The 27576-nt window shown below is 40.5% G+C and overlaps 1 protein-coding gene across 11 annotated transcripts in view; it reads right to left on the minus strand.

Annotated features, from left to right (window-relative positions):
- Positions 1-27576, minus strand: part of C2CD3 (C2 domain containing 3 centriole elongation regulator) — a 146983-nt gene that overhangs the window by 41945 nt on the left and 77462 nt on the right. For 10 of the 11 annotated variants that reach the window (XM_086678279.1, XM_086678277.1, XM_086678275.1 and 7 more), the window contains 5 exons: positions 19816-20418; positions 17023-17361; positions 7746-7884; positions 4454-4518; positions 222-427 (listed from right to left, as the gene is read on the minus strand). In XM_086678279.1, the coding sequence (XP_086534405.1) occupies positions 222-427; positions 4454-4518; positions 7746-7884; positions 17023-17361; positions 19816-20418 (1352 nt within the window). The remainder of the gene's footprint in view (positions 1-221; positions 428-4453; positions 4519-7745; positions 7885-17022; positions 17362-19815; positions 20419-27576) is intronic. The other variant, XM_086678282.1, reaches the window with a different exon arrangement.

Raw genomic sequence — 27576 nt, forward strand, 5'->3', positions numbered from 1 at the left:
TTTTCAGTATATTCAAAGTTGTGAATCCATCACCACTATGTAATTCCACTATGTACACCACTGTGAAATTTTTATCACCCTAAAAAGGTCATGAGATCATCATGAGACACATACATAATGCGTTCTACAAGCTGGAAAGTACCAAACACATGTAAAGGATCTTCTTATAGATTTTCTCAGTAGAACCCTTACTGGTTAAGAATTTGAATTAGGATACGTACCCATGACCCTGGGGTCTCCATCCCACGTCTTGATTGTCTTTCTTCTTTGAAGTGCACCAAACTTTCCAGAGGGGAGACAGCAACTTTTATCTGCCCCTGGCACTCTCCACTGAAGTCTGTGATGTTGTACCAGCCACAGACAAACTGGAAGCCAGAAAGAAGCGGGGAGAGGTCCACTGAGGCAAAGCCAATCACCCTCTCCTCATCTGTGGGGGAAGAGAGAAGAGCTGAGCAGTGTGACTAGGCATGTCTTGCCACTGACATTAGAGGTTGCACAGAGAATAGCTGAGACAGAGGACTGGGCGGTGGTGGGGGGTCGTTTAGTGATTCCAAAATCAAAAGAGAAGACAGATAATAAGGATGAGAGAGACTGGGAACCACAGTCTGCTTTCACTATTTTGATTTCCCTTTTTGTATGGCAGGGAAAAGCTAGTAGAGTTGAGTTCTGTCCTCTTGATATAGGCAATTGGAAAACAACCCTTAAACATAAGAAACACTTGTTCTTTTCCCTACGTTATCATGTCTCAGTAATTTTCCTCAGGACATGGGTCTTGAAAAAAATCATCTGAAAGACCATCACCTTTGGAATTATGAGGGATTTACATATCTACATTTTCTCATTTATACTTGTCTGTATTTTCCAAATTCTCTATAACATACACATGTATTATATTTAATTAAAAACAAAAGTGACACAAATCACAAAAGAAAGCCAACCCCCTAGAAAATCAGTAGCCAGTACAAAATAAGAGCTTGGGCTCAAGCTTATAAGGGGGCTGCCCGTAATGAGTATGAAGACCCTTTCTTGGATAGACAAGCAACCATGCAATGACTCTTGTTTTCTGACTCATTGCTTCTTGCTCCTCATTTCTGACATGAAAGTATCTGGGGACAAACAGGCCCCCATCACTCCATAAGTTCTTTTTTTGTATAGGCTCTACTCCCTATAATGAATATTAAAGGCTGATTCTACCAAACATAGGACACAATTTTCATTTTTCAATTTGCTAAATAAATCAAGGAATGTAAATTTTTAAGAGGAGTGGTCATGAGTTTCCAAGTTTCTTGTGCACACTGCTGGTGACACTGAGCTCATCACACACTGTCTAATGTTTGTTTAGACAGCTTACTCTTCTTTGGACTGGGACCCACCTGAAACCTGAGACCAAATGTCACTTGCTTTATGTTCCCTACACTCTCCATTCCTGGTGTAAATCTTACTACATCATGAGGAAGTTGCTAAACATCCACTGAGAACACAAATGACCTGGCCAACATAGAGTGGGACAGAGAGGAGGTGCATTACAATAGCTAATCTGAGTATGGCTTTGACTGAAAACACATTACTTTAATTCCCTAAACCTCAAGTCTCATATATACAATGAGAAGTAATGAACCAGATTTAAGACCCCTTCAACTTCCAAGTTGAAGTCTTAGGCTCTAGAACGTTTGAAGTTGTGTTCCCCAGAGTAGGAGTCAAGTTATTCCTACCCAACAGGAGTGAAGAATATTGGCTAGAACCATTAATTTGCACTCCAAAGATTTTTTTTAAAGCTTTGCAATGAAAACTAATCTTGCTTTGTTTGGTTATCCAAGTATAACCTGTTCTTGATAGATTGTAACTTTAGGGTTCTGCCTAATGAAAGCACTACATCTAAACATACCTGAGAAGGAATCAGGCTAAGGTGATCACTGAGAAAAACAATAGCTTTGAAGAGCTCAGTTTAATTATCAGATTGAGTGGGACAACCCATCATTCTTTCTTTGTAGTTTTGTGTTCTAATGATCTCAAACTTCCTTCATACTCATTCTTTACTCCAGACTTTTGTATTTGCTGTTCCCTCTGACTATACTATTTCATGCCCCTTCATTTCTCAGCTGAAGTGTGCTCTAGGAAGCCTTCTCTGACATCCTGTCTGAGTTAGATATCCCCTACCGGAGAACCATATATTTGCCTAATCATACTATCCATGAGGACAGAGACCATGTATGCCTTATTTTATCTTTGAATCCCTAGCACTTAGCATAGTGCCTGGCACAGAGTAGGAACTCAAATATTTACTGAACACAGCTTGGCCAGGTTTGAGTACCTTTTGTATAGCTGAGACTATGTGGAAAGGATGGAGTTAAGGGAAGAGAGGCATCTACCTACATTGAGAGACAGAGCTAAATAAGTGTGCTTCGTTGGGTCTAGGCATTTTCCCCATCTCCATTTACAATAGGGTTTTACAGGATTCTCTGGAGGTCCCAAAAGATAGGGAAATGTATTTTGTTCTTCTCTATACTGAATAGCCCTAGCACAGTACCTGAAGCATAGTAGGTGTAATAAAAATAGCTCCATGTATTAAGCACCAATTATGTGCCAAATACTTTACTTTTTTAAATATTAACTTATTTATTTTGAGAGAGGAGGATAGAGAGCAAGTGGGGGAGGGACAGAGAGGGAGAGAGAGAGAGAGAGAGAGAGAGAGAGAGAGAGAGAGAGAGAGAGAATCCCAAGCAGGCTCTGCACTCTCTGCACAGAGTCCCATGTGGGGTTTGAATCCACGAACCATGACCTGAGCTGAAACCAAGAGTGGGATGCTTAACTGACTGAGCCACCCACGTGCCCCATGTGCCAAATACTTTATAAATATTATCTCTATTCCTCATAAAAATCCTGTAGGGCAGGTACTATTATCCTTATTTTATTAATAAGGAAACAAAGGCTCAAAGACATAAAGTGTTTTACCTTAGGTCATGTAGTTCGTAAATAGCAGAGCCAAGATTTGAATCTAGGTCTGCATAAGACCAAAACTTACTCTTTTCTTCTCACTACAGTAAGTGCTGAATCGAGGCAAACCACAGTCTGCTTGACCATCTCTGGAGTACTTCAGAGAAAGAAAAGAATAGAAAGCCAGGGAGGAGGTGGAGCCTAGTTAAATATACCAGGAGTTCCTTGTGTTGGTTCAGAGAAAATGCATTTATAATCAGTTCCTGCTACATTTATGAGGTTAGGTAGGGGTGGGGGACATGATAAGTGAATCTAAGGCAGGAGCATGGGATAAATCATTGAAACCAGATTCACAGCATCATTTCCAAACCAAAGCACAGGAGGAGAGACAGGTAAGTCCATTTCTTTTACACATTGACTACTCTCAGGTCTTTATTAGGCTCTGGGGTTAGCTCTCAAACTTACCACTGGCAAATAGTGTAAAAAAATGTGTAAAAGGCCCTAGCAAGAATGTTAAAGAAGCTAGATTTATAGGAGGGATTTAGTTAAGACAAAATTTTCTAAGCATAGAAACTGTGACATAACTGGATGTCCTCATCTGCTCACTTTTCCCATCCAATCTTACTAGCATGGTGAAGTACAAAAGGTGAAGGCTGTACAGCCAGTCAGAACTGGGTTCAAATCCTGGCTCCACCGATTAATAGGCATATGACGTTAGTCAAGCCCTAAACTTTCTTGGGCCTCTGCTGTTACATTTGTAACATTTAACTAATTATATTTTTACCTGCTTTTAGATATTTGGAAAGCTCTCAGCATACTACCATTCACTAAAAAGAACAAGAAAAACTGAGAAGGTTTTACTAAGTATCAGGAACTCATTTAATTCTTCCCCTGAGGTAGGTACTATTTTATAAATAAAGAAACTGAGCATAGAGAAATTAAGTCATTCACCCAAGGTCATACTACCTTGTAAGGGGTAGAACTGGTATTTGAATCCCAAGAGTGTGGCTTCAGAGTCTGTGCTCTTAATGTTGTTGAATTATGCCTCTTAATAATGGTAGCTGACTAAAACGAGGTTCAAGGACCATGATGTTAGCACCTCCATCCTGGGGAGGTTCTTAGAACAAGATTCTAGTCTTGTGTACTGCTTAAAAATGCTAGGGTCTTGGTTAATAAGCCAGAGTCAACAGAAGGTGTAACATCATACAAAGGGGGAGAAATCATTTGTGTATGGCAGGCTATACACTGTGACTGTTGAGATACAACTGGAAAGATTAAATGTACTTGGACTTCTGCACTAAGCAGGCAGTCAAATAAAATGATATGGCTTCTAAGGACTTAACTTCCATAGGAGAATAATGTGGCATTCTGTGAGATTCCCTCTAACATATACATGTATTCCCCATATCATAAGAGCCATGGGTTCACTTGGTTAAAAAAAGAAAGGGATTTGGAATTGTCAACAGGATGTGAGCTCATTTTCACAACCAAATAGATATTCACAGAATAGAGTTCATACCTCCTTTATGCCAAACTTTGAAGACCAGAGTTTGTTGTGGGTCCAAAAGAAACTCTTTTGATAGCCTATTAAGAAAAACAACCACCATAAATTAACTGTGTAGGAATTAACTTCTGCAGTATGAAACTTAGATTTGAAGAATATCTTATAGTTTGCAAAGCACTTTCCTAACATTTTCATAGTCATCTTATAGGATATATTTTTATCTTCACAGTTAAAATGAGGGATAGAAGCTCAGAGAGAAGTAACTTGCCAAGACTTGAAATCAGGCTTCCCAGATGCAGTACTTCCCTGCCTGATGATATCTGCCACATTCAGACTCAGTTTCTCAGGACAAGAGCGGGTGTGGAAAGGGAGTTCCTCAAGAGGTAATGGCTAGTTTATTGGAGCAGGTAGGGATTCTTTTTATGCAATGTTGACAGGGGAATGGTGCGAAGGGAGGAAGAGGGGAAAAGAACATCTACTGAGTGCCTACCCTGGGCCAGGCATGGTGCCTAGTGTCTCATATACATGTAATCTGCACAAAAACCTAGACATGGCATTATTATCCCTGCTTTACAGATGATACAGATGGGCTAAGAGAGGTCAAGTGTTTTGTTCATGGTCACATGTGAGTTGGTGAGTGGCAGGGCTGGGACTTAAAGCCTAGTTTGCTTGACTCCAAAGCCAAATTGTCCAGAGGCAAAGCACCAAAATAGGAAAGTGCCCAATTTTCATACAAGGTAAAGAAGTTGATGTGGAATTCAGTGAGTATCTCTAATACATTTTATGTGAAGTGACTTACATAGTTTTAAATTACAAATATTTGGAAAATTCAAAAACAGGTACCATTGTTCCAGGAGATCCAGGGAAAACCAAGAGACTTACTATCCTTCCCTAGACACCGTTGGGGAACTGAAGAGAGCCCAGTTTAACACCAATGAGAGACGTTGTGATAAAGTGAAATACTGTGTCAAAAATCTGAAGTCTAGCTCATGGTCAAAATACACATCTGTGAATTCTAGCTCTACTATTATCACTTGAGTGGCCCTGGAAACGCAGACTTTTTGAGCCCTGGTTTTCTTACCTGTTAAATTGGATAATTATTTTCTACCTATGAGGTTCCTAGCAGCATCAAGTGAAACAATTTTGTGAGAAAGCAATTGTAAACAGCACCATTACTCATTTTTCTTCTCATCTTTCCTCTGCTTCCAACAGACTATGTAACCTCCCTGGTCCACAGTCTTAACTTTAAAGTGAGGTGATGGGGGCGCCTGGGTGACTCAGTCGGTTAAGTGACCGCCTCTTGATTTCGGCTCAGGTCATGATTTCATAGTTTGTGGGTTCCAGCCCTGTGTTGAGCTCTTTGCTGAGAATGTAGAGCCTGCTTGGGATTCTCTCTCTCCCTCTCTCTCTGCCACTCCCTAACTCATGCTCTTTCTCTGTCTCACACACACACAAAATAAATAAACTTAAAAAAAAGATTAACAAAAAATAAAGTGAGGGGATGAAATTAGGAAACTGTCAATGTCACTTCATCAAGTCCATAAAGTTAATTTCTGAATGAATAAATCACCTTCACTTAGAAGCTTAGCCCTCTGGCTTCCTGCCTTTTAAGGCAGATTTGATATTTTGGATGAAGTACCTGACCATTAAGGCCAGAATTTCTATAATTTCCGGTAGCTCACCATAGATAGTACTGAGTTGTCACTGTAGTTTTAGCACCTGACTCAGGCCAGCCTCTTAAATTTCAAAACATTGAACATGTGAGCAAGTGCTGAGGCTCAGCTAGGTATGTAAATACTGTGAGAAAATAGCAGATCAGACACCATGTGGTGTAGCTACTGTTGTACTGTTGGTGAATAAGAAAGAAACTTTAGGGGCGCCTGGGTGGCGCAGTCGGTTAAGCGTCCGACTTCAGCCAGGTCACGATCTCGCGGTCCGTGAGTTCGAGCCCCGCGTCGGGCTCTGGGCTGATGGCTCAGAGCCTGGAGCCTGTTTCCGATTCTGTGTCTCCCTCTCTCTCTGCCCCTCCCCCGTTCATGCTCTGTCTCTCTCTGTCCCAAAAATAAATAAACGTTGAAAAAAAAAATTTTAAAAAAAAAAAAAGAAAGAAACTTTATAAAGACAATAGTTAACAGTAGTTATACTAGAACTCACACTTAAAAAAATTTTTTTTTTAATGTTTATTTCTGAGAGAGAGAGAACGAGAGAGCATGAGTGGGGGAGAAGCAGAGAGAGGGAGACACAGAATCCAAAGCAGGCTCCAGGCTCCGAGCTTCAGGACAGAGCCCGATGCGGGGCTCAAACTCATGAACTGTGAGATCATGACCTGAGCCAAAGTCAGATGCTTAACTGACTGAGCCACCCAGGTGCCCCGAGAACTCACACTTTTAATGATTATGACACAGGTGACAGAAGAAAAGGGAGGATGTGCCTTGCACTGCAGCATCAGGCCTGTATGTCAGCCCCTTACCTCTGAGCCACACTCCAACATGACTGACAGGACTCCACTTCTAATTCTTTTGAGTCTTCCAAAGGAGATCTAACATTTGTTGAGTGCCTGCTATGTACCATGAGGTAATTTTCCTAAATGTCATCTAATTTGGACCTCACAATAACTCTGTAAAAATTAACCCCACTTTACAGATGAGGAATCTGAGGCTCAGAGATATAATGTAATTTGTCCACACAGCTAATGAATGACAGAGATGGGGCTGGATGCCATGTCTCTCTTGGTGCAAAGCCCAGGCTCTTTCTACTGCACCAGAAATCTTTTTCAAGAATATATAATCTGTAGTCTTTACTGAGGTTAGTTTGCTCTGCCTTCTTCACCTCTATAAATTGTGTATATTCTTCAATACTCAGTTGAATTATCTTATTTAAGAAGCCTTCCGTGAACTTCTGTGTTGGCCTAAATAATCTTTCTGAGATGCACAAGAATTCTTTTTTACTACCTTTACAGCACTTGTCACATTCTATTGTCTATTTTCCCAGGTAGACCATGAATACCTCAATAGCAGGGACTGTCTTAACCATCTTTCATTCCCAGTCCCTAGAACAAAGCGGGGCATTTAAGAGGTCTTCACTGAATAATTTTTTAGTGGTACTGAGCTCAAAAGAGCTCAAAAAGAGTAAAAAAAAACCCACTGCAGTAAAATATTTAAACCATTACTAGCTGTGAATTCATAAGCACCAGAATTAAATAACTGCTTGATAAGAAAATCATTTTCCCAGTCTGCTCAATATTGTTGTGTCTCTTGAAACAAAAAGCCAATTCTAAAAGACTGATGGAATATCATAAAATACAAACCTTGACTGCTGTTGAAAATTCCAGATGGGGGAATCTGTGTTTTCAACCACGTGGGTGAAGATAGGAGATGGCTCATCAGCTGTTGCAAAGGATACACAGCAACTGGGTATCAATACTTTCCGCTCTGTCAAGGGGATCCCTGAAATGGAACACAGTAGAATGACTGACTTTACGGTGCCGGAAAGAATGTGCTGGAAGCCTCCCATTATACAGGTATAAGCAGGACCTGTCTTTGGGTCTTTGCTTGAGCTATTCCCTATATCTGAAGTGTTTCCAGTATCCTTTCTGCTACTTAAACTGTCCTTTCAAGGCTCAGTTCATAAATATTCCCCAGTGAAGAATGACTTCTCCCATCAACTTCATACTTGTGGGATGATGGAAAATACTGGATTGAGAGAAAAAAGTAGAACTGCAAAAAGCCCGAGACTTAAAAGTCAGATGATCAATTATCAGCTCTGCCATATACATTCTGTGTGACTTTGAGCAAGGCTGATCTAGGCTATAGCTTCCTCAAATGGGGCATATGATACTTATACCTCCTAAGTTGTTACAAGGATTAAAACTAATATTAGGTAACTTATACACTACTTACTATGTGCCTGGTACTTTCTAATTACTATACATGTATTAGCTCATTTAGACTTTATAACCTCACACATAGGTTTTATTATTATTCCCATTAAAAAAATTTTTTTTTTTTTCAACGTTTATTTATTTTTGGGATAGAGAGAGACAGAGCATGAACGGGGGAGGGGCAGAGAGAGAGGGAGACACAGAATCGGAAACAGGCTCCAGGCTCTGAGCCATCAGCCCAGAGCCCGACGCGGGGCTCGAACTCACGGACCGCGAGATCGTGACCTGGCTGAAGTCGGACGCTTAACCGACTGCGCCACCCAGGCGCCCCTATTATTCCCATTATATAGATAAAAAAACTGGGGTACATAGAAAGTAAACATTTTAAGTGGTCACATGTTTATTAAATAATAGAACTGAGAGTCAAATTCAAATATTCTGGCTCCAGAGTCCAAGCTCTCAGCCATTTTCTTCATTGCCTCTACTAGAGTTAAGAAATGTAAAACATTGAGTACTGTGCTGGTGTTAATTCTTACAAGATCAGGTCTCCAGTGTGGGACACTCAGTCATTTATTCTCTCTTAAGACAAAGTAAAATGGTTTTCTTTTCTTCCTTCCTAGGAGAATAACAGCATATAAGGGTAAATTTGAATGAGGGGACTGTAAGGAGGCAAGGTGAAGGCTTTAAGGCCCTTCATTTACATTCAAAATCCAAACACAGAAATGACAGTGTGTATTTTTCACATTTTGCCAGGCTGTGTTCCAGCCCTTATGAGGACCTACAGCAGAATTTTTTCTTCAGTCATCTCAGTTTACCCAAAAGATGATTCTCTGTTTTACAGAAGCTGACAAATGTTGGTAGGGGAATGTGAGGTCCACACAAGGAGGATGAATGTCCTGAATTACATTCATTACAAAGTCAACCTTACAGTTGTGATACGTAGAGAGCAGACTTTTCATATAAGATCTCAATAGGCTGCCTAAACCTAGTTACCTAAACTGCTATTCAAAGAAATACAGTTGTTTGTGGAGGACACAATTTAAGTTAGAAAATGTAACATTAAAATTTTTAATTTATTTATGAGGAAAAAAACAACAAAAATGAAGATAGTTGGTGATACTAGATAGTCTATAAATGAACTAACAAGATAACCACTAGCCACAAGTGGCTATTTAACTTTAAATTAAATTCATGAAAATATAGATGAAAAATTCAGTTTCTCAGTTGCACTGGCCACATTTCAAGTGCTCAATTGCCACATGTGGCTACTGGCCACCATACTGGACAATAAAGATACAGAACATCTCCATCACAGTACAGAGTTCTTTTGGACAGTGCTGAGTAATTGAGACTCTGTATAATATAGAGTCTATGTATTCCACAAGATCACTTTCAGCTCTGAATCTCTGCTATGAATCTTAGGATTACAGATGAAGGAAAGAAAAAAGAAGAAGAAGTGTGTCTTAAACATAACTTAAGCAACCCAGAGGAACAAAAAACTCACATTATCACTACTACCACAGGGCCTCCCAGCATCCAAGATATAAAATGGCTTCAGTGCGTTCTGTTTCCTACAACTGAACACTCCCTGACACAGCTGCTCTTTCTCCCACTTTCCTTAGAAAGTCTCAAGCTTTTCAATTGATTTCTTCCAATAAAATGTCATAAATCCTCACAGTGAGGGAGAGATAATCTGCCTCTATGTTGGCAGTTCCCACAAAATCCTGTGATAATCTGTGTCTGGGTTTTCCTCACTAAACTCAGAGTTCCCTGAATGCATGGAGAGGACCCAAGGCCCTTATTAAAGGTTTGCAGTCTCACCTCTACCTCTGTCTACAGACACTTGCCAGGGTTGGAGAGAGAAGCTGCCTTATCTGCTTGCAGCATGCACACACCAGCAGAGGACAACAACATCTGCTCCGGAAAGCTCTGAGAGATCAGCAGAGAGGGCCAGTTATGGTTCTGAGAGGCAGGACCCTAGGTTCCTGTGTACTCTGCCACTAATTTACCATGACATGAGCACTTCATTCTGGCTCTCTGGGTATCAGTTTCCTCACCTGGAACATGTACTCCCAAAACACTTCTTGCAATAAACTTATGATTCCAAATGTCTACTAGTACTGCTCAGAACGCTCTCATACCACCCACCCCACCCCATCCCTTTTAAACGTCTGTTAGTTTTGAAGATGGTTTATCTGCTAAAGGCCTCGAAATAAAACCACTGCTTTGATTTTGGAAGAAAACTGTTTCTTACTCAATCTTGAATAGAAATACTCCTTTCAGCCAAACAGCAGGTGACAAATTACTTGAGAAAGCAGGTCTATCAGGTTTCCCTGGCTTTCCCTTGTGGGTAGAAATTCAGGTGGGCCTGTTTACATATCTGGAAAAGGTCAAGTTCTGAAACACTTTTTTGGAGGCAGCCTAGAAGAAAGCCACTATACCTCCCCCAGGTTGGGACACACATCAAGAGCAGTTAAGGGGACTTGAGATGAACCAGTTTTACCGTTTTCCCTAGATTTCCTGTGTTTTATGTAAATATATGCATCAAGAAAGATATAATCGTTTCACAGAGATTAACCCCTTATATTCGGGTAACACCTTAGAGCTTACAAATCTTTCTTATATATGAAACTTATGCTCATAACATACTTGAAAATCCCACAAGATAGGTGCCTCTATCCCTATTTCACAAATAAGGCAACCAGGGAACAGAGAGGTAAAGTGGCTTGCTCATCACGAACCTGGTTAACTAGGATTTGGAAGACCCAGCCAGGTTTCAGGGCTCCTACTCCAGGGTTTTGTCATTGCAATAGTTCTAATTAGCTCTATTTGGTTAAGAGCTCTCTCTCTGGCCTGGAATGAATGCATGGAAACCTTCCCCTCAAGCGATGCTCAAATTTGTATATTAACAAAAACTGAGTGCAGTTTCATTAAGTCAATGTTAACGGACACTTCCTCTCTGTCACATGTGCCCACATGGGTCAGGTTTGATTCCTGATCTGAGGGAAACAGACACAAACAAAATAAGAGGAAGACTATACCAAAAGCACAGGTAGCTGTGGGAACCCAGAGGGGCTCCTAACCCTGCCTGGGTAGGTTAAAAAGAGCCTCTAAAGGCTGATGATACTGTAGATAATTTTTGTTTCTACTGAGTATAGCTTAGATTACCCCAAATAATTTTACCTCTCTGTTCCTCAGTGCCTTATTTATAAAACAGGGCCAGCAATAACCTGTTTGTCTAGTAAAAGAATACAAATCTGAAGAGTACTGAAGCTGATTCATAAAGAAAGGATCTCAGAGCTTTCTTTAACAAAAGTATTCAAGAAGCTTTTTTAGAGGTGCCTGGGTGGCTCAGTCAGTTGAGTGTCTGACTCTTGATTTTGGCTCGGGTCATGATCCCAGGGTTGTGGGAGTGAGCCCTGCATTGGGCTCCATGCTGAACGTGGGCCTGCTTAGGCTTCTTTCTCCTTCCTCACCTCTGCCCCTCTCCCCTGCTTATGTGTACTCTCTTTCTCTCTCAAATTAAAAAAAAAAAAAAAAAAAAAAAAAAAGGTCTTTTATTTTCAGAACCAGGACCACAGTGGAGACCACAGAAAGTTCAAAGCTGCTTTATGTTTAAGCTCTACTGAGGCTAATTCAGGGCTGTTTTTGAACCTTCTGCATGCAGCCTTGCATGCAAAATTATTTTCACAAAAGCTTGGCAAATTATAGCTGAATCAGAGAGTATGGCATGAGTTGCCCTCAGCACTATGTTTTTAGATGATAAGAGCTAAAGGGAATCTTAGACATGAACGTGTATGGCCATCACATTTCATGGCTGAGGAGAAGAGAAATGCATTTGCTCAAAGTCACAAAGCAAGTTAATGACTTAGCTAGGGCCAGAACCCAGTCCTCTGACTCCCATTACAGAACTCTATTACATCATCATCTGGAAGGCACATTTCAGAGAGGTGGTGGGCAGGTCTGTATTTCTCAGGACCAAACACAGTGCCTGACTGACACATAAACTTTGTAGGAGGAAAGAATATATGGGTCTGTCACTGAGGGTAGAATCAAGAGACAACAGAGATCTCTGAAAATCAGATATCCACCCTGATGAGTGCTCTGCCCTGGATAAACAGAGAGAGGCCAAATAACAAGTGATTTATAGATCTGTAATTCAAATCCAAAAATGTTGGAGGTGTTATGTATCATATTCACAAACAAGAGGACATTAATACATTTGCTTAGCTACATCATGAAGATCAGGGTGCTGGGATACAGAAATAAACACACAGTCCCTGTCCCAAAGAACAGACAGCTAGTGGGGAGACACATTTATAGACATCTTCAGCGCAGACTGATATATAATATGAAGAAAGACAACTGTGTGGGAGTGGGGGTGGTGGTATGGGGGCGTTTGGGAAATCTAGAGGGAGGTTTTGTGCTAAGAGAGGTGGTCAGTAGGCTTCAAAGTGTTGGTGTCATTTAGTCTATCTTGAAGGATGAGGCGTAAGTTTGTTGAAAAGGAGAGAAGGGGCGCCTGGGTGGCGCAGTCGGTTAAGCGTCCGACTTCAGCCAGGTCACGATCTCGCGATCCGTGAGTTCGAGCCCCGCGTCGGGCTCTGGGCTGATGGCTCAGAGCCTGGGGCCTGTTTCCGATTCTGTGTCTCCCTCTCTCTCTGCCCCTCCCCCGTTCATGCTCTGTCTCTCTCTGTCCCCAAAATAAATAAACGTTGAAAAAAAAAATTTAAAAAAAAAAAAAAAAGAAAAGGAGAGAAAAAAAGGCATTCCAGGAAGAGAAGAGAGCATGGTCAAAGGCTTGGTAGTAGAAGAGAGAATGGTGCATTGGCAAAAAACAAACTGTTGACTGTAAGAAATGGTGCAAGATGAGGCTGGAAAGACTGACTAGGCCACGTGGGCAGCACTTTGTGTTCTATGTCACTGAGAGTGCAAGTGATACGCAGCCAACAAAGTATTTTAAGTTGAGAGAGGTCATATTTGTTGACAAGACATATAACCTCAACAGCAGAATGAAAAAGATACTGAAAGAAAACACTGGAAGCAGCAACCATTAAAAGGGCTATCCCATTAGTCCATGTTTCTGAAGCCTGAACAAGCAATGTGGCACTGAGAATGGAGAAGAGGTGACAGAAATTTTCTGTGTAAGAGGCCATGATCCTATACCCTGTATTGGACACAGTGGAATAAATATATTAATCCTGTGACTTATCCTCTGTTAAATTCCCCATAAGCAACTTTGCTGCAGGGGAGGCCAAGTAGGAAATCAGAGAAGGTGTTAAGAAGAGGGCATTTGACCAAGGCCTCAGATTCATCTACCTCCCCACTTAACAAACATTTACTGCTGCTTATGTGTCAGATGCAGTTTTAGGTGTTGGGAATTTAGCATAAATAAAACAAAACAAAGAAAAATCCCTGTTTCTGTAGGACTTATATTCTTCTAGAAAAGACAGAAAGTAAACAAAACACACTGTTAAAGGCTGTAGACAAAAATAAAGCAGGGAAAGGGCGCCTGGGTGGCTCAGTCGGTTGGGCGTCCGACTTCAGCTCAGGTCATGATCTCGCAGTTCGTGGGTTCAAGCCCCGTGTCGGGCTCTGTGCTGACGGCTCAGAGCCTGGAGCCTGCTTCGGATTCTGTGTCTCCCTCTCTCTCTGACCCTCCCCCGTTCATGCTCTGTCTCTCTCTGTCTCAAAAATAAATAAATGTTAAAAAAAAAAAAAATAAAGCAGGGAAGAGGGATAGAAAATGTTGGGGAGGGGCTACAATTTTAGATAGGTGGTCAGGGAAGGCCTTCTGAGACAAAGTTATTTCAATAAAGACAAACCAGGAGTTAAGAATATACCAAGCAGAGGAACATCAGATCCAAAGGCCTCCAGGCAGGAGTCTGTCTATATTCCAGAAAAAGCAAAGGTGGGGGGGTGGTGGGCAGCATGGCTGGAACAGGGTGAATGTGGAGAAGAGCAGGATACCAGCTGGAACTTGGTAGCTGGGGAAGGGGAGAAAGGAATTCAGGCTGAGAAAGGTGTGTGAACAAAGGCCCAGGGAATAGCTTGCTGTTTGTTGTGATGGAACACAAAGGAAGCCAAACACTACTGGAAGAAAATCACCATTGTGTCATCCACAGTCACTTTAAAATCATGTCAGTTAGTCTTAGTGGAGCCCTTGCTACTGCTCAGCAATTTTCTTATCTATTTCTTCATGATTCCCATAACTCCCCTGCAATGACTAGCCAAAAGAGGATCCAGTCAGAGGGTAAAGTGCTGATATTATCCCCCATGCCCTCTCTAAGCAAGCCCAGAATATACACTTTCCTACTTTAATACCTTTGTTTAAGTTGAAATATCTACCTGGAGTTTTATCCCCACCTTTCTGAAATCCTATTCATTCTAAAAACTTCTCTTGATTTCTCAGACATATCTCATCTCTCTGTTTTTAAACTCTCTAATTTTTAAAAAAATCTTTACTTATTTATTTTTGAGAGAGAGCGAGAGAGAGAGAATGAGCATGCACGTACACATGAACAGGGGAGGGGTAGAGAGAGAGGGACACAGAATCCGAAGTAGGCTCCAGGCTCCGAGCTGTCAGCACAAAGCCCAACCTGAGGCTTGAACCCACAAACTGTGAGATCATAACCTGAACCAAATTCGGACATTCAACTGACTGAGCCACCCAGATGCCCCTCTAAACTTTCTAAATTCTATATATTTTGGAGCTCTTTTGGCCTTCGGAACATTTTGCTTTATATATCATTAATTGTGTAGTTGCCAGTCTTCTTAATGGGGATATCGGCTCTCAGAGGACAGAAACTATGTGTCATCTGCTCTGCCCTCTCTGTACCTGGCACTGGCCCAGCAGAGATTTACTACTTGCTGAATTGAACTGCCATTCTTGCAATGTAAGCATAGCACTGGGCATGCAATACATACCCACCCTGGACTAGAGTGACTGGTAAACATAGTGTAGGCAGGATTAACTGGCAAACACAGCCATATCTCAGGCAGAATGGTATACAGGAAAGAGGATGGGCTTCAGATCAGACATAGCTGGACTCAAATCCTGGCTTCCCAGAGTTTATTAACTGTGTAACTCATGTCACTTTAACTTCTTGATCTTTAGAAAATGGGTAGGTACTGCAATCTATTCACACCACAACTGCACTTGTTGTAAGGATTAAATGAGATAATTATTGTGCAAAAATGAGAATAGAACTTGATACAAGGAGATGCTCAATAAATTATCATCAAATTACCTTCCGAAGTCATATTTTAAAAATGGAACTTATCTAATAGAAAAGTTGTAAGTATATTTGTATTGTCTTGTATTTGTACTTGTATCACTTTTTGCAATATAGGCACCCCACCCTAAAATGGAACGTAACTCATACCTCTGTATTTTATTTTATTTATTTTTTTTTCAACGTTTATTTATTTTTGGGACAGAGAGAGACAGAGCATGAACGGGGGAGGGGCAGAGAGAGAGGGAGACACAGAATCGGAAACAGGCTCCAGGCTCTGAGCCATCAGCCCAGAGCCTGACGCGGGGCTCGAACTCACAGACCGCGAGATCGTGACCTGGCTGAAGTCGGACGCTTAACCGACTGCGCCACCCAGGCGCCCCCATACCTCTGTATTTTAAAGTCTATTTTCAATGCAATAACAATAACAAAACAATTCTTAAAAAAATTAAAGTTTTTTGTGCTTTCCTTAATTCAGTTTTTATATAATATACTTGTCAAAAATAGGCTGCTTTGGTGGGTCAGTAAAAAAGCAAAAATTATTTCCTGGTTTTGTGATTCAAATGGGATCTCAGTATCTCTAATACAGCAAAGCAAGGACTGTACTTGGAGAAGACTTTGTCCTGAGATAAAACATTTCAAGGTGATTTCTATTGTTGACAACATCACAGGTACTGTTAATATTACAAGTGACTATTGCCAACTATTGCCTATGTTCACAATCACAGGAAATGTTAAGTTTTAGTTTGAGGGTAATAAAATTCAGATGTAATCATTTTCCTTTTCTTTTTTTTTTTTCAACGTTTTTTATTTATTTTTGGGACAGAGAGAGACAGAGCATGAACGGGGGAGGGGCAGAGAGAGAAGGAGACACAGAATCGGAAACAGGCTGCAGGTTCCGAGCCATCAGCCCAGAGCCTGACGCGGGGCTCGAACTCACGGACCGCGAGATCGTGACCTGGCTGAAGTCGGACGCTTAACCGACTGCGCCACCCAGGCGCCCCTCATTTTCCTTTTCAAGTTCACCAACCTGACTTTTATCCTTGGAGCCTTTGGGGGGTTTAGCCATGCAGTGTTAAGAACTCTTGGCCCCAAGTGCATAATGAAGAGGACCTGAGTTGGTAGCAATGGAAAGAAAAAAAGAGTCCTAAGAGAAATTTAAGGGATAATACAACAATTTAATGGATTTGATGATTTCATGGTGGATAAGGGAAAGAGAAGTATCTAAGCTGACAGGTTTCTGGACTGGGGAATTAATGATATGCAAAATTAATAAAACTGGCAAGGTCCACTTAAGTTCAGAAAGGCTCTCATGTTGCTTAAACCTGTAGGCTTGAGAAATATCAAAATTATTGATTAAGATGGTTAACAGTTATTACAGATTCTGTCATGATTTGAAAGATTTGTGAAGATAGGACCATGGCCTGAGGTGTCAGATAGATGTTCCTGGAAAAGTAAGTAGGGCATACCTTTTAAGCTCAAATGCATTGCTCTTTCTACCAGGATACTAACTGCAAAAGTTCCATCCAACTCATCTGGGCCCTCCTGGGCTGGGCAGACTTCCCCTGTGGTGGTGTTGCAGGGGACCTGGGTGGAGGCAGGAGACTTCTGGTGGTCAGGTGATGGAGAGTGCTGGATCTCATCATGCCTTCTGGGGAACTGCTCAGACTCACTATGGCTGCTGCAGTCCACAGAATCCAGTTCATGAGCAGGCCCAGGGTGTGGGGAAGGAGAGGAAAGAACCACGTGAACTCGCAAGGCAGCTCCTGAGAGGTTGGAAGCATTTCGTCCAAACAGAGGATACACACCTGCAAGAGGATGGAGGAGAATAAGCCCAAACAAGCAGGAACCAAGAACACCCTCTAACCTTGGAGGAGATGACTGAGAGTGCTTGTGGTCCTCTCTCCTTTGACAGGCCTACATGCCCCAACAAACCAGTCTGTAAAAGAAAGTATGAACCTAGTATTCCTTCCTTTCTTCCCAGCACACACACTATCTCCATTAATGGAAAGTAGTGAGAGCTTGGATTTGAAGTCACAGCCAAATGACTACCAGGAAGAGCTGTTGTGGAACAGATTTAGGTGCTGGGGGCGAGCAGACTTAGATGACCTCTGAAGCCTCTTGAAAGTAAGATTTTTTTATGAAAGCAGGAGTGGCCTGTCTTCTCTTCCACATGTCCTTACTGGCCCTTGTCCTTAGGCCTTCTCCTTAGGAAGCTGTCCTGGTGCTCAATTTAGCCTGTTTCAACAACTAAATATGTTCTGGCAGTAGCCCTGAAGATCATTTGGAAGTGAAGTAGGAGGTGGAGGCAAAGGAGGCAAGAAAGAAAATTGGAGGAATTAGTACTTGTTGAGTGTTTTTCACGTGCTAGAATCTGAGGGGTTAGGTAACCCACCAACGTGACTTTTTCAAAAAGTGGTAGATTTAAACCCAGGGATCTGAACTTATAGACTTCTTGGATATTAAAATGAGATTTAATTATAAAGCAGAAGGCACTATGAATTCTTTCAGAATCTCAAAGATTGCTTCATTAGACTCATTTCAATTCAGGAAAATGGAGCTATTTGATTCACAGAAAGCAGCAAGATGGAACTTTCCGTGTTCTTTTTATTTTTGTTTTAAAGTAACCTCTTTTCTTCTGATGCAATGTGTGAATTATCATCATTATCACAAGGAGAAAGTAAGGGTGATAGGAGGGGAGTCATCTAAAAACAACATAGCCAAATCCTTACCCCAAGAAACTTAACAGTTACTTGGAAGGCCGGTTGGAAGAATGACTGGATGGACTGCTTGACTCATCCAACAAATACATCAAATGCCACATCTTGTACAAAGCCCCTTCACAAGAGGATAAAAAGCTTAGACTGAAGGGATGTGGAGAGGCATGAGAGAAATGGACAATCTGAAAAGTTAAATCCTGCCTTTGGTATCACTCAGTAAAAAGAGGTACTTGTGCTTGAGTTTGATCCCTAAATGTTTATTCAGTGTTCCAGACCTACTTTCTTCAGCACAGTGAAGTTAAAAGCCTATCTTTACAAACTTTAGTTCAGGTGAGCTTTGCTTACTTCAAATACTTTTTCTGCATGCTCCCTGAAGTGACTCTAGGCTTGCCCAGAAAATAGGGCACATGGCATTTAATGAGGTGCTCAGCAGAGCCAGAATTACACCTGCTGGGTCCAGAGAGAACCAGAGAATCCGGAATTATCACCCAGATACTCAGTTCTCCTTCTTTAGCTTGGGCCACTTGTTCAACAACAGGGTTTAGAGCACAAGGCTAATAGAGCTAAAATAGGGTTGTGACTCAGTTTCTTTAGCTGTATAGTGAAGAAAATAACAACTAACCTTACAAGGAGTGTCCCAAAGAAAAAATATCATGTTTATAAAGAATCTAGTCTGCTCATTATAGTTACTAGACTTATTTTTCTAAATGGCAAAACTGTCCCTCCTCTATTCAGACCCCATTGAAACAGCTTTCCATAGCTCTCAGAAAAACGTACAGTACTCTTGTTTGCTTTTCTAGCTTCGTCTCCTATCATCTCCCATCCTATATATCCTATGATCCAGCAGTACCAAATTACTTACAATGCCTAAAAGGTGTCAAACTGCTTCATGCCTCTGCACCTTCACAGGCTATTTTCTTGTTCAGAATATTATCTCCCTCTCCCCCCCCCCCCTTTTCTTGGCTTATTCCTAAGTCCTTTGAAACTCAGTTCAAGGGTCATTTCCACTGAGGTATCATCCTTGAACCAAAGAGATATTGCATCCCTGTGCTCCATAATACCACTGAGAATACCTTTTCATAGTTCTTCACTGTAAATGTTTATTTACTACTCTATTCTCTCACTATTTCTTATTCATCTTGAACTCCCAGGGCCAAGTATATGTATCAAGTACTGAACAAAAGTTGAAAAGAAAGCATCTAGCACATAATGCCACTTGTAAAATGTTACCTTTTTCCTCTCTGCCTTGTGAACTAGTTTAATACCATGAAGATTTTCTTTATGATTTCAAGATATGCTGACCAGACAGGGAGGATATCCTAGTCTCATTAGCAGGGATGTTTTTCAGAGTATTTAAAAAACGAGCATTCTAGATTATCATATAGGCTCTTATACATTTTTTTTTTAAGGTAGTCCCCCAAGTTCACCCATTTTTATTTTACACTTACTGACTGAGAACAATATTCTAGGGAGTATATCACATAGTGCTTGTCATAGAGCAGGTACTCAAACCACAACAGCTGAGGATGGTTCCTCACTTACCACTGAGAGTTAATGTCCTTGCTGACCTCTCCCCAAGTCTGACCAGGTCCACATAGGCTGAGCCAATCCAACTGTCTGTCTGGTGGGGCCTCTCCACACTGTCATTGCCATAAGCCCGCCACACTTGGACCTCTAACCTCTCTTCCCTGAAATACCAAAGCAGTGACGGGCCCCTATTGACTTCTGCTCTTTTGGATGCCTTGAAAGTAACCATGACCTGCTTTTTGTTTGTAGATTCTTTAGGCTTCTTGAGAGGGGTCCAGAAGGCTTCATGATCATAAAATTTGTAGCGGAGGTAGCAGTGTATGTTCTTATGAATGTGCTTTTGGCCGGCAAGAAGCACACAATGGATGGGCAGCCAGAGCCTTGGGGTGGATATGGTGACAGTGGCTGGCTCCTCTTCATCCATCGTGACAAGATTCTTCAGGTTATTCTCAAAGCTCCAGCCCAATAGCTCAGCAGCTTCCAACACCCGCTCTCTGTCTCCAGGATGTGTGAAGGAAACTGAAAGTTCTAGGCCACCCACAATCTTCTGCATGAGCTCCAAACAGTGAGGCAGGGCCCCATCTTCTGGTAAAATGATAGGATACCATCCTGTGATCCCTTATGGAAAAAAATAAGATTTTCAATTATTGTTTTAAGAATAAAAAGATATACCCACTTCCTACTTCAGAGCCACCATCACCCTGGCCCAAGATAGAAAAGAAAACATATCCACAGAGCACTGGAGTTTGTTTCATCTGATTACTGAAAGACAATGTGATCAGATGGAAGAACAAAGGCTAGGAGTTGGAAGACCTGAGTTCTCTCCTAGGCTCATCTCAAAACTAGTAGTTCAGTCTAGGTTAGCCATTAATTTCTCTCAGCCTTGGTTTCCTTACCTGACAAATGGGAAAATTAGTGCTAACCTTACACATCAGACAAAGTTGTTTAATCATCAAATGAGATAATGGTTTTGGAAGAGTTTGAAAGAAGTGCTACAAAAAATGTGAAATGGAGGGGTTGGAAGATGGCAGCCAAGTAGGAGGACTCTGGCTTGTTTTGTCCCATGAATAAACTAGATAACTATCAAATCATCCTAAATACCCCAGAAATTGACCTGAAGACTGGTAGAACAAACTTCACAACTAAAGGGAGAGAAGAGGCCACATCGAAGAAGGTAGGTAGCGTTGGGGACATAGTTTGGGAAAGAAACTTGCCGTTGTGGTGGGGGGAGAGCCATGGTCACATGGAAGGGAGATAGATTAGCACGGGGGAGTTTATGGGGGAAATGAATCCCCATAGCAATTGGCTTGGAAGACAAGAGGGGCTGAATTTCCTGAGTTCCTGTAATGAGTGGGGCTTAAAGCCTGGAGTTTGAAAGGTCAGCATGCTTGGCTCTGATAGAGCCTAGAGGGCACTGGGGCTGCTCTTGGAGAGGAGGTAGGCAAACAGCCTGGGAACACAGTGTGGGAACATACACTAGGGCACACAGTGGGAAAGTTATTTGCTCACTTCAGAGAGTGTCCCAGAGAGATAGAGAGATAGTGTTCACAAAGAGACGCCTCTGGAACGAGAAGTTGGCTGGTGTCATTTACATTCCCCACCCCTCAGCATAAGCACAGGGAACCAACGCAGTGCTGACACTCATTACCTAACTTGCTTACACCAAGCCCCACTCCCCCTGCTTTGGTGCAACTGTCCCTCCCAGTCATGCTTGCCTTAGTCGCAGCACCACAGGCCCCCTGCCCCAGAAGACTAGCCCAAATCTCTGCTCACAATGTGTTTCCCGACGTGGGAGTTTTGTGGAGGCTGGGTTCCTGTGGGGTGGCAGTGGTGACAGGTTTCATTTCACACATAGACCAGAGCACACCTAGTTAAAATGCACACCACCTTCAGGCCAGGGACCAAACACTGCCCACAAAAGGCAAAGAGAGCCTCTGCAGACAAGTGGCCTGAAGGATAAAGTGACCAGGAAAAAACAAGAGAGCACATGCAGCACATACTGGAGACACTCCTGGAAGTGCCAAGCCATGGGGAACAGGAGTAGCAATACTTACATTGGGCAAAATTATATTGGACATCACTCGACAGGACACTACAGGACCTCTTCTTCACAAGATCATGACCCTCAAGAACAGGAGATGTGGCTCACTTTCCCAACACACAGAAACAGGCATAGTGACTTAGACAAAATGAGAAGACAGAGAAATTTATCCCAAATGAAAGAACAGGACAAGGCCATGGCTGGAGATCTAAGTGAGACAGATATAAATAACATTCCTGATAGAGAATATATAGTAATAGTCATAAAAATACTCACTGGAGTCGAGAAATGAGTGGAACACATGAGTGAGACCTTCCTTAACACAAAGAAAAGAACATAGCAGAAGCTCAAGAAGTGGAGGAACAAATTTATGACCCAGAAGACAGAATAATGGAAAGAAATAAAACTGAATAAAACAGAGGAAAAAAGAATTATACAGAGTGAGAACAGACTTAGGGAACTCAATGACTCCATCAAATGTAGTAGCATTCATATTACAGAAGTCCCAGGATAATAAGAGAGAAAGGGGGCGGGGGCAGAAAATTTATTTGAAGAAATAATGGCTGAAAACTTCTGTAAATCTGGGGAAGAAAATAGATATCCAGATCCAGGAGGCACAGAGAACTCTCAACAAAATCAACATAAGCAAACTCACACCAAGACATATTGGAATTAAATTGGCAAAATATAGTGATAAAGAAAAAAATTTTAAAGCATTAAGACAAAAGAAGACAGTAACTTACAAGGAAAAACCCATAAGGCTAACAGGATTTTTCAGCAGAAACTTTCCAAGCCAGAGGGAGTGGCACAATATATTCAAGTGCTGAGGGGAAAACTCTGCAGCCAAGAATACTCTATCCAGCAAGGCTATCATTCATAACACAAGGAGATATAAAGAGTTTCCCAAACTAAAACTAAAGGAGTTCATAACCGCTAAACCAGTTCTGTAAGAAATATTAAAGGGGACTCTTTGAGGAAAGAAGAAACCAAAAGTGACAGTATAAAGGTAGGAAACACAAGAGCCATAAAAATGGATGTTTCTGTAAAAAATCAGTCAAAGAAGTCATAAATTAAAAGGATATAAAATATAACAACATATACCTAAAATGTGCAGAAGAGAGGAGTCAACAATGGGTTCAAACTTAAATGACCATCAACTTAAGATAGACTGCTATATGCAGAAGAGGTGATATGAAAACCTAATGGTAACCATATATCAAAAACCACTAATAAATATGCAAAGAATAAACAGAAAGAAACCCAAATATATCATTAAGGAAAATCATCAACCATGAGACAAAGATAGGATCAGAGGAAATCTTCAGAAACAATCATAAAACAAATAATAAAATGACAATAAATACACATCTATCATAATTGTTTTCAATGTAAATAGACTAAACATTCCAATCAAAATACACAGGGTAATAGGATAGATAAAAAAACAAGACTCATCTATATACTGCCTACAAGAGACTCACATTAAACCTAAAGACACCTGCAGATTGAGGTGATGGAGTGAGGGGATGGAGAAACATCTATAAGGCAAATGGATATCAAAAGAAAGCCAGAGTAGCAATACTTATATGAGACAAAATAGACTTTAAAACAAACTGTAACAAGAGACAACGAAGGACACCATATAATAATAAAGGGGACAATCCAACAAGAAGATATAACAAGTATAAATATTTATGCACCCAGAGGCACCTGGATGGCTAGGTTGGTTAAGCACCCAACTCTTCATTTAGGCTCAGGTCATGATCTCACAGTTTGTTGAGATTGAGCCCTGTGTCAGGCTCCACGCTAAGCGTGGAGTCTGCTTGGGAGTCTGTCTCTCCTTCTCTCTCTCTCTGCCCCTCCCTTGCTCATGTGTGCTTTCTTACCCTCCCTCTCAAAATAAATAAATAAACATTAAAAAATATTTATGGATCCAAATACATAAAACAGTTAATACCAGACATAAAGGAAACAATCGGTAATAATACAATAATACTAGCAGACTTTAACACCTTACTTACATCAAGGGATAGATTATCTAAACAGAAAATCAATAAGGAAACAGTGGCTTTGAATGACCCACTGGAACAGATGGATTTAACAGATATATTCAGAACATTCCATCCTAAAACAGCAGAACACACATTCTTTTCAAGTACACACAGAACATTCTCCAGAACAGATCACATATTAACCCACAAAACAAGCCTCAACAAATTCAAGAAGATGGAAGTCATACTATGCATCTTTTCTGACCACAACTTATGAAACTAGAAGTCAACCACAAGAAAAAAATCTACAAAGAGTACAAATATATGCAGGTTAAACAACGTGAAGTATTAATAAACAATGAAGGGTTTAACTAGAAAATAAAAGAAGAAATAAAAAAGTACACGGAAACAAATGAAAATGAAAATACAATGGTCTGAAATCTTGGGATGCAGCAAAAGCAGTTCTAAGAGGGAAGTTTATAGCAAATGAGGGCTACCTCATGAAGTAAGAAAACAATCTCAAATAAACAACTTACCCTCACACCTAAAGGAGCTAGAAAAATAACAATAAAGAAAATCTAAAATCAGTAAAAGGAAATAACAAAGATTAGAAGAGAAATAAATGATACTAAAACCAAAAAAAAAAAAAAAAAAAAAAGAGAGAAAGAACAATGAAACCAGGGGCTAGTTCTTTGAAAAAAATCAACAAAATTGATAAACCTCTAGCCAAACTGATCAAGAAAAAAAAAGGGAACTCAAATAAATAAAATCACAAATGAGAGAAGAGATAATAACAACTAACACCACAGAAATACAATTTTGAGAATATCATGAAAAACTATATATCAACAAATTAGATAACCTAGAAATGGATATATTCTTAGAAACATATAAATGACCAAAACTGAGAAAGAAATAGAAAATATGAAGAGACTGATAACCAGTGAAGAAACTGAATCAGTAATCAAAAAACTCCCAACAAACCAAAGTCCAGGACCAGATGGCTTCCAGGTGAATTCTACCAAACATTTAATGAAGAGTTAATAATATTCTTCTCAAACTAATCCAAAAAATAGAAGAGGTAGGAAAACTTCCAAATTTATTCTGTGAGGCCAGCATTACCCTGATACCGAAACCTGATAAAGGCACCACAATAAAAAGAAAACTACAGGCCAATATCCCTGATGAATACAGATACAAAAATCTTCAAAAATTCTAGCAAACAATCCAAGAGTACATTAGAAAAAATCATTCACCACCATCAAGTGGGATTTATTCCTGGTTTTAAAGGGTGGTTCAATATCTGCAAATCAATCAATGTGATACATCATATCAGTAACAGAAAGGCTAAGAACCATATGATCCTATCAATAGGTGCAGAAAAAACCATGTGATAAAGTACAACATCCATTCATGATAAACCCTCAACAAAGTACGTTTACAAGGAACATAATTCAACATAATAAAGGTCACTTAGAAAAGCCCTCAGCTGGGGCGCCTGGGTGGCTTGGTCGGTTAAGCGTCTGACTTCGGCTCAGGTCATGATCTTGTGGTCTGTGAGTTCGAGCCCTGCGTCCGGCTCTGTGCTGACAGCTCAGAGCCTGGAGCCTGTTTCAGATTCTGTGTCTCCCTCTCTCTCTGCCCCTCCCCTGTTCATGCTCTGTCTCTCTCTGTCTCAAAAATAAATAAACGTTTAAAAAAAAAAAAAGAAAGCCCTCAGCTAACATCATCCTTACTGGGGGAAAAACGGAGAGCTTTTCCCCTAAGGTCAGGAACAAGACAAGGATGTCCACTCTCACCACTTTTATTCAACATAGTACTGGAAGTCCTAGCCATGACAAGTACACAACAAAAAGGAATAAAACACATCCAAATTGCTAAAGAAGAAGGAAAATTTTCACTATTTGTAGATGACATGATACTATACATTAGAAAACCAGAAAGACTCCACCAAAAAACTGTCAGAGCTAATAAACTAATTCAATAAGTTTGTAGGATACAGGATAAATGTATAAAATCTATTGTATTTTAATACACCAGTAATGAAGCAGCAGAAAGAGAAATTAAGAAAACAATCCTAATTATAATTGCACCAAAAATACCTAGCATAAGATACCTACGAAAAACCCTAACCAAAGAGGTGAATGACCTGTACTCTGAAAACTAAAATACTGATGAAAGAAACTGAAGACAACACAAAGAAATGGAAAGACATTCCATGTTCATGAACTGAAAGAATATTGTTAAAATGTCGATACTACCCAAAGCAATCTACATATTCAATGCTATCCCTATCAAAGTAACACCAGCATTATTCACAGAGCTAGAACAAACAATCCTAAAATTTGTATGGAACCAGAAAATACCCCAAATAGCCAAAGCAATCTTGAAAAAGAAAACTAAGGCTGCAGGCATCACAATCCCAGACTTCAAAATGTATTACAAAGTATGGTACTGTCACAAAAACAGATACTCAAATCAATGGAACAGAATACAGAACTCAGAAGTGGATCCACAAACATATGAACAACTAATCTTTGACAAAGCAGGAAAGAATATCCAATGGAATAAAGACAGTCTCTTTAGCAAACGGTGCTGGGAAAACTGGACAGCGACAGGCAGAAAAATGAATCTAGACCACTTTCTTACACTATACACAAAAATAAGCTCAAATGTAAGACAGGAAGCCATCAAAATCCTAGAGGAGAAAGCAGGCAAAAGCCTCTTTGACCTCAGCCACAGCAACTTCTTTCTCAACATGTCTCTGGAGGCAAGGGAAACAAAAGCAAAAATGAACTATTGAGGCCTCATCAAAATAAAAAGCTTCTGCACAGTGAAGGAAACAATCAGCAAAACTAAAAGGCAACCGAAGGAATGGGAAAAGATATTTGCAAATGACATATCAGATACAGCGTTAGTATCCAAAATCTATAAAGAACGTATCAAACTCAACACCCAAAAAAAACCAAATAATCCAGTGAAGAAATGGGCAAAAGACATGAATAGACGCTTCTCCAAAGAAGACATCCAGATGGCCAACTGACACATGAAAACATGCTTAACATCTCTCAGCATCAGGGAAATAAAAATCAAAACCACAATGAGATACCACCTTACACCTGTCAGAATGGCTAACATTAACAACTCAAGCAACAACAGATGTTGGCAAGGATGTGGCCAACATCCTCTTTTGCACTGCTCGTGGGAATGCAAACTGGTGCAGCCACTCTGGAAAACAGTATGGAGGTTCCTTAAAAAATTAGAAATAGAACTACCCTACAACCCAGCAATTGCACTACTAGGTATTTATCCAAGGAATATAGGAGTGCTGTTTCAAAGGGGCACATGCATCGCAATGTTTATAGCAGCGCTATCAACAATATTGAAAGTATGAAAAGAGCCCAAATGTCCACTGACAGATGAATGATAAAGATGATGTGGTATATGTATACATATATATACATACACACACACACATACATACAATGGAGTATTACTCAGCAATCAAAAAGAATGAAATCTTGCCATTTGCAACTACGTGGCTAGAACTAGAGGGTATTATGCTAAGCAAAATTAGAGAAGACAAGTATCATATGACTTCAGTCCTATGAGGAATTTAAGATACAAGACTGATGAACATAAAGGAAGGGAAGCAAAAATAATATAAAAACAAGGAGGGGGACAAAATATAAGAGATTCTTAAATATAGAGAACAAACTGAGGGTTGCTGGAAGGGTTGTGGGT

This window comes from Puma concolor, chromosome D1 (genome assembly GCF_028749965.1).
Source record: "Puma concolor isolate L17-30 chromosome D1, mPumCon1.1.hap2, whole genome shotgun sequence".
NCBI lineage: Eukaryota > Metazoa > Chordata > Mammalia > Carnivora > Felidae > Puma > Puma concolor.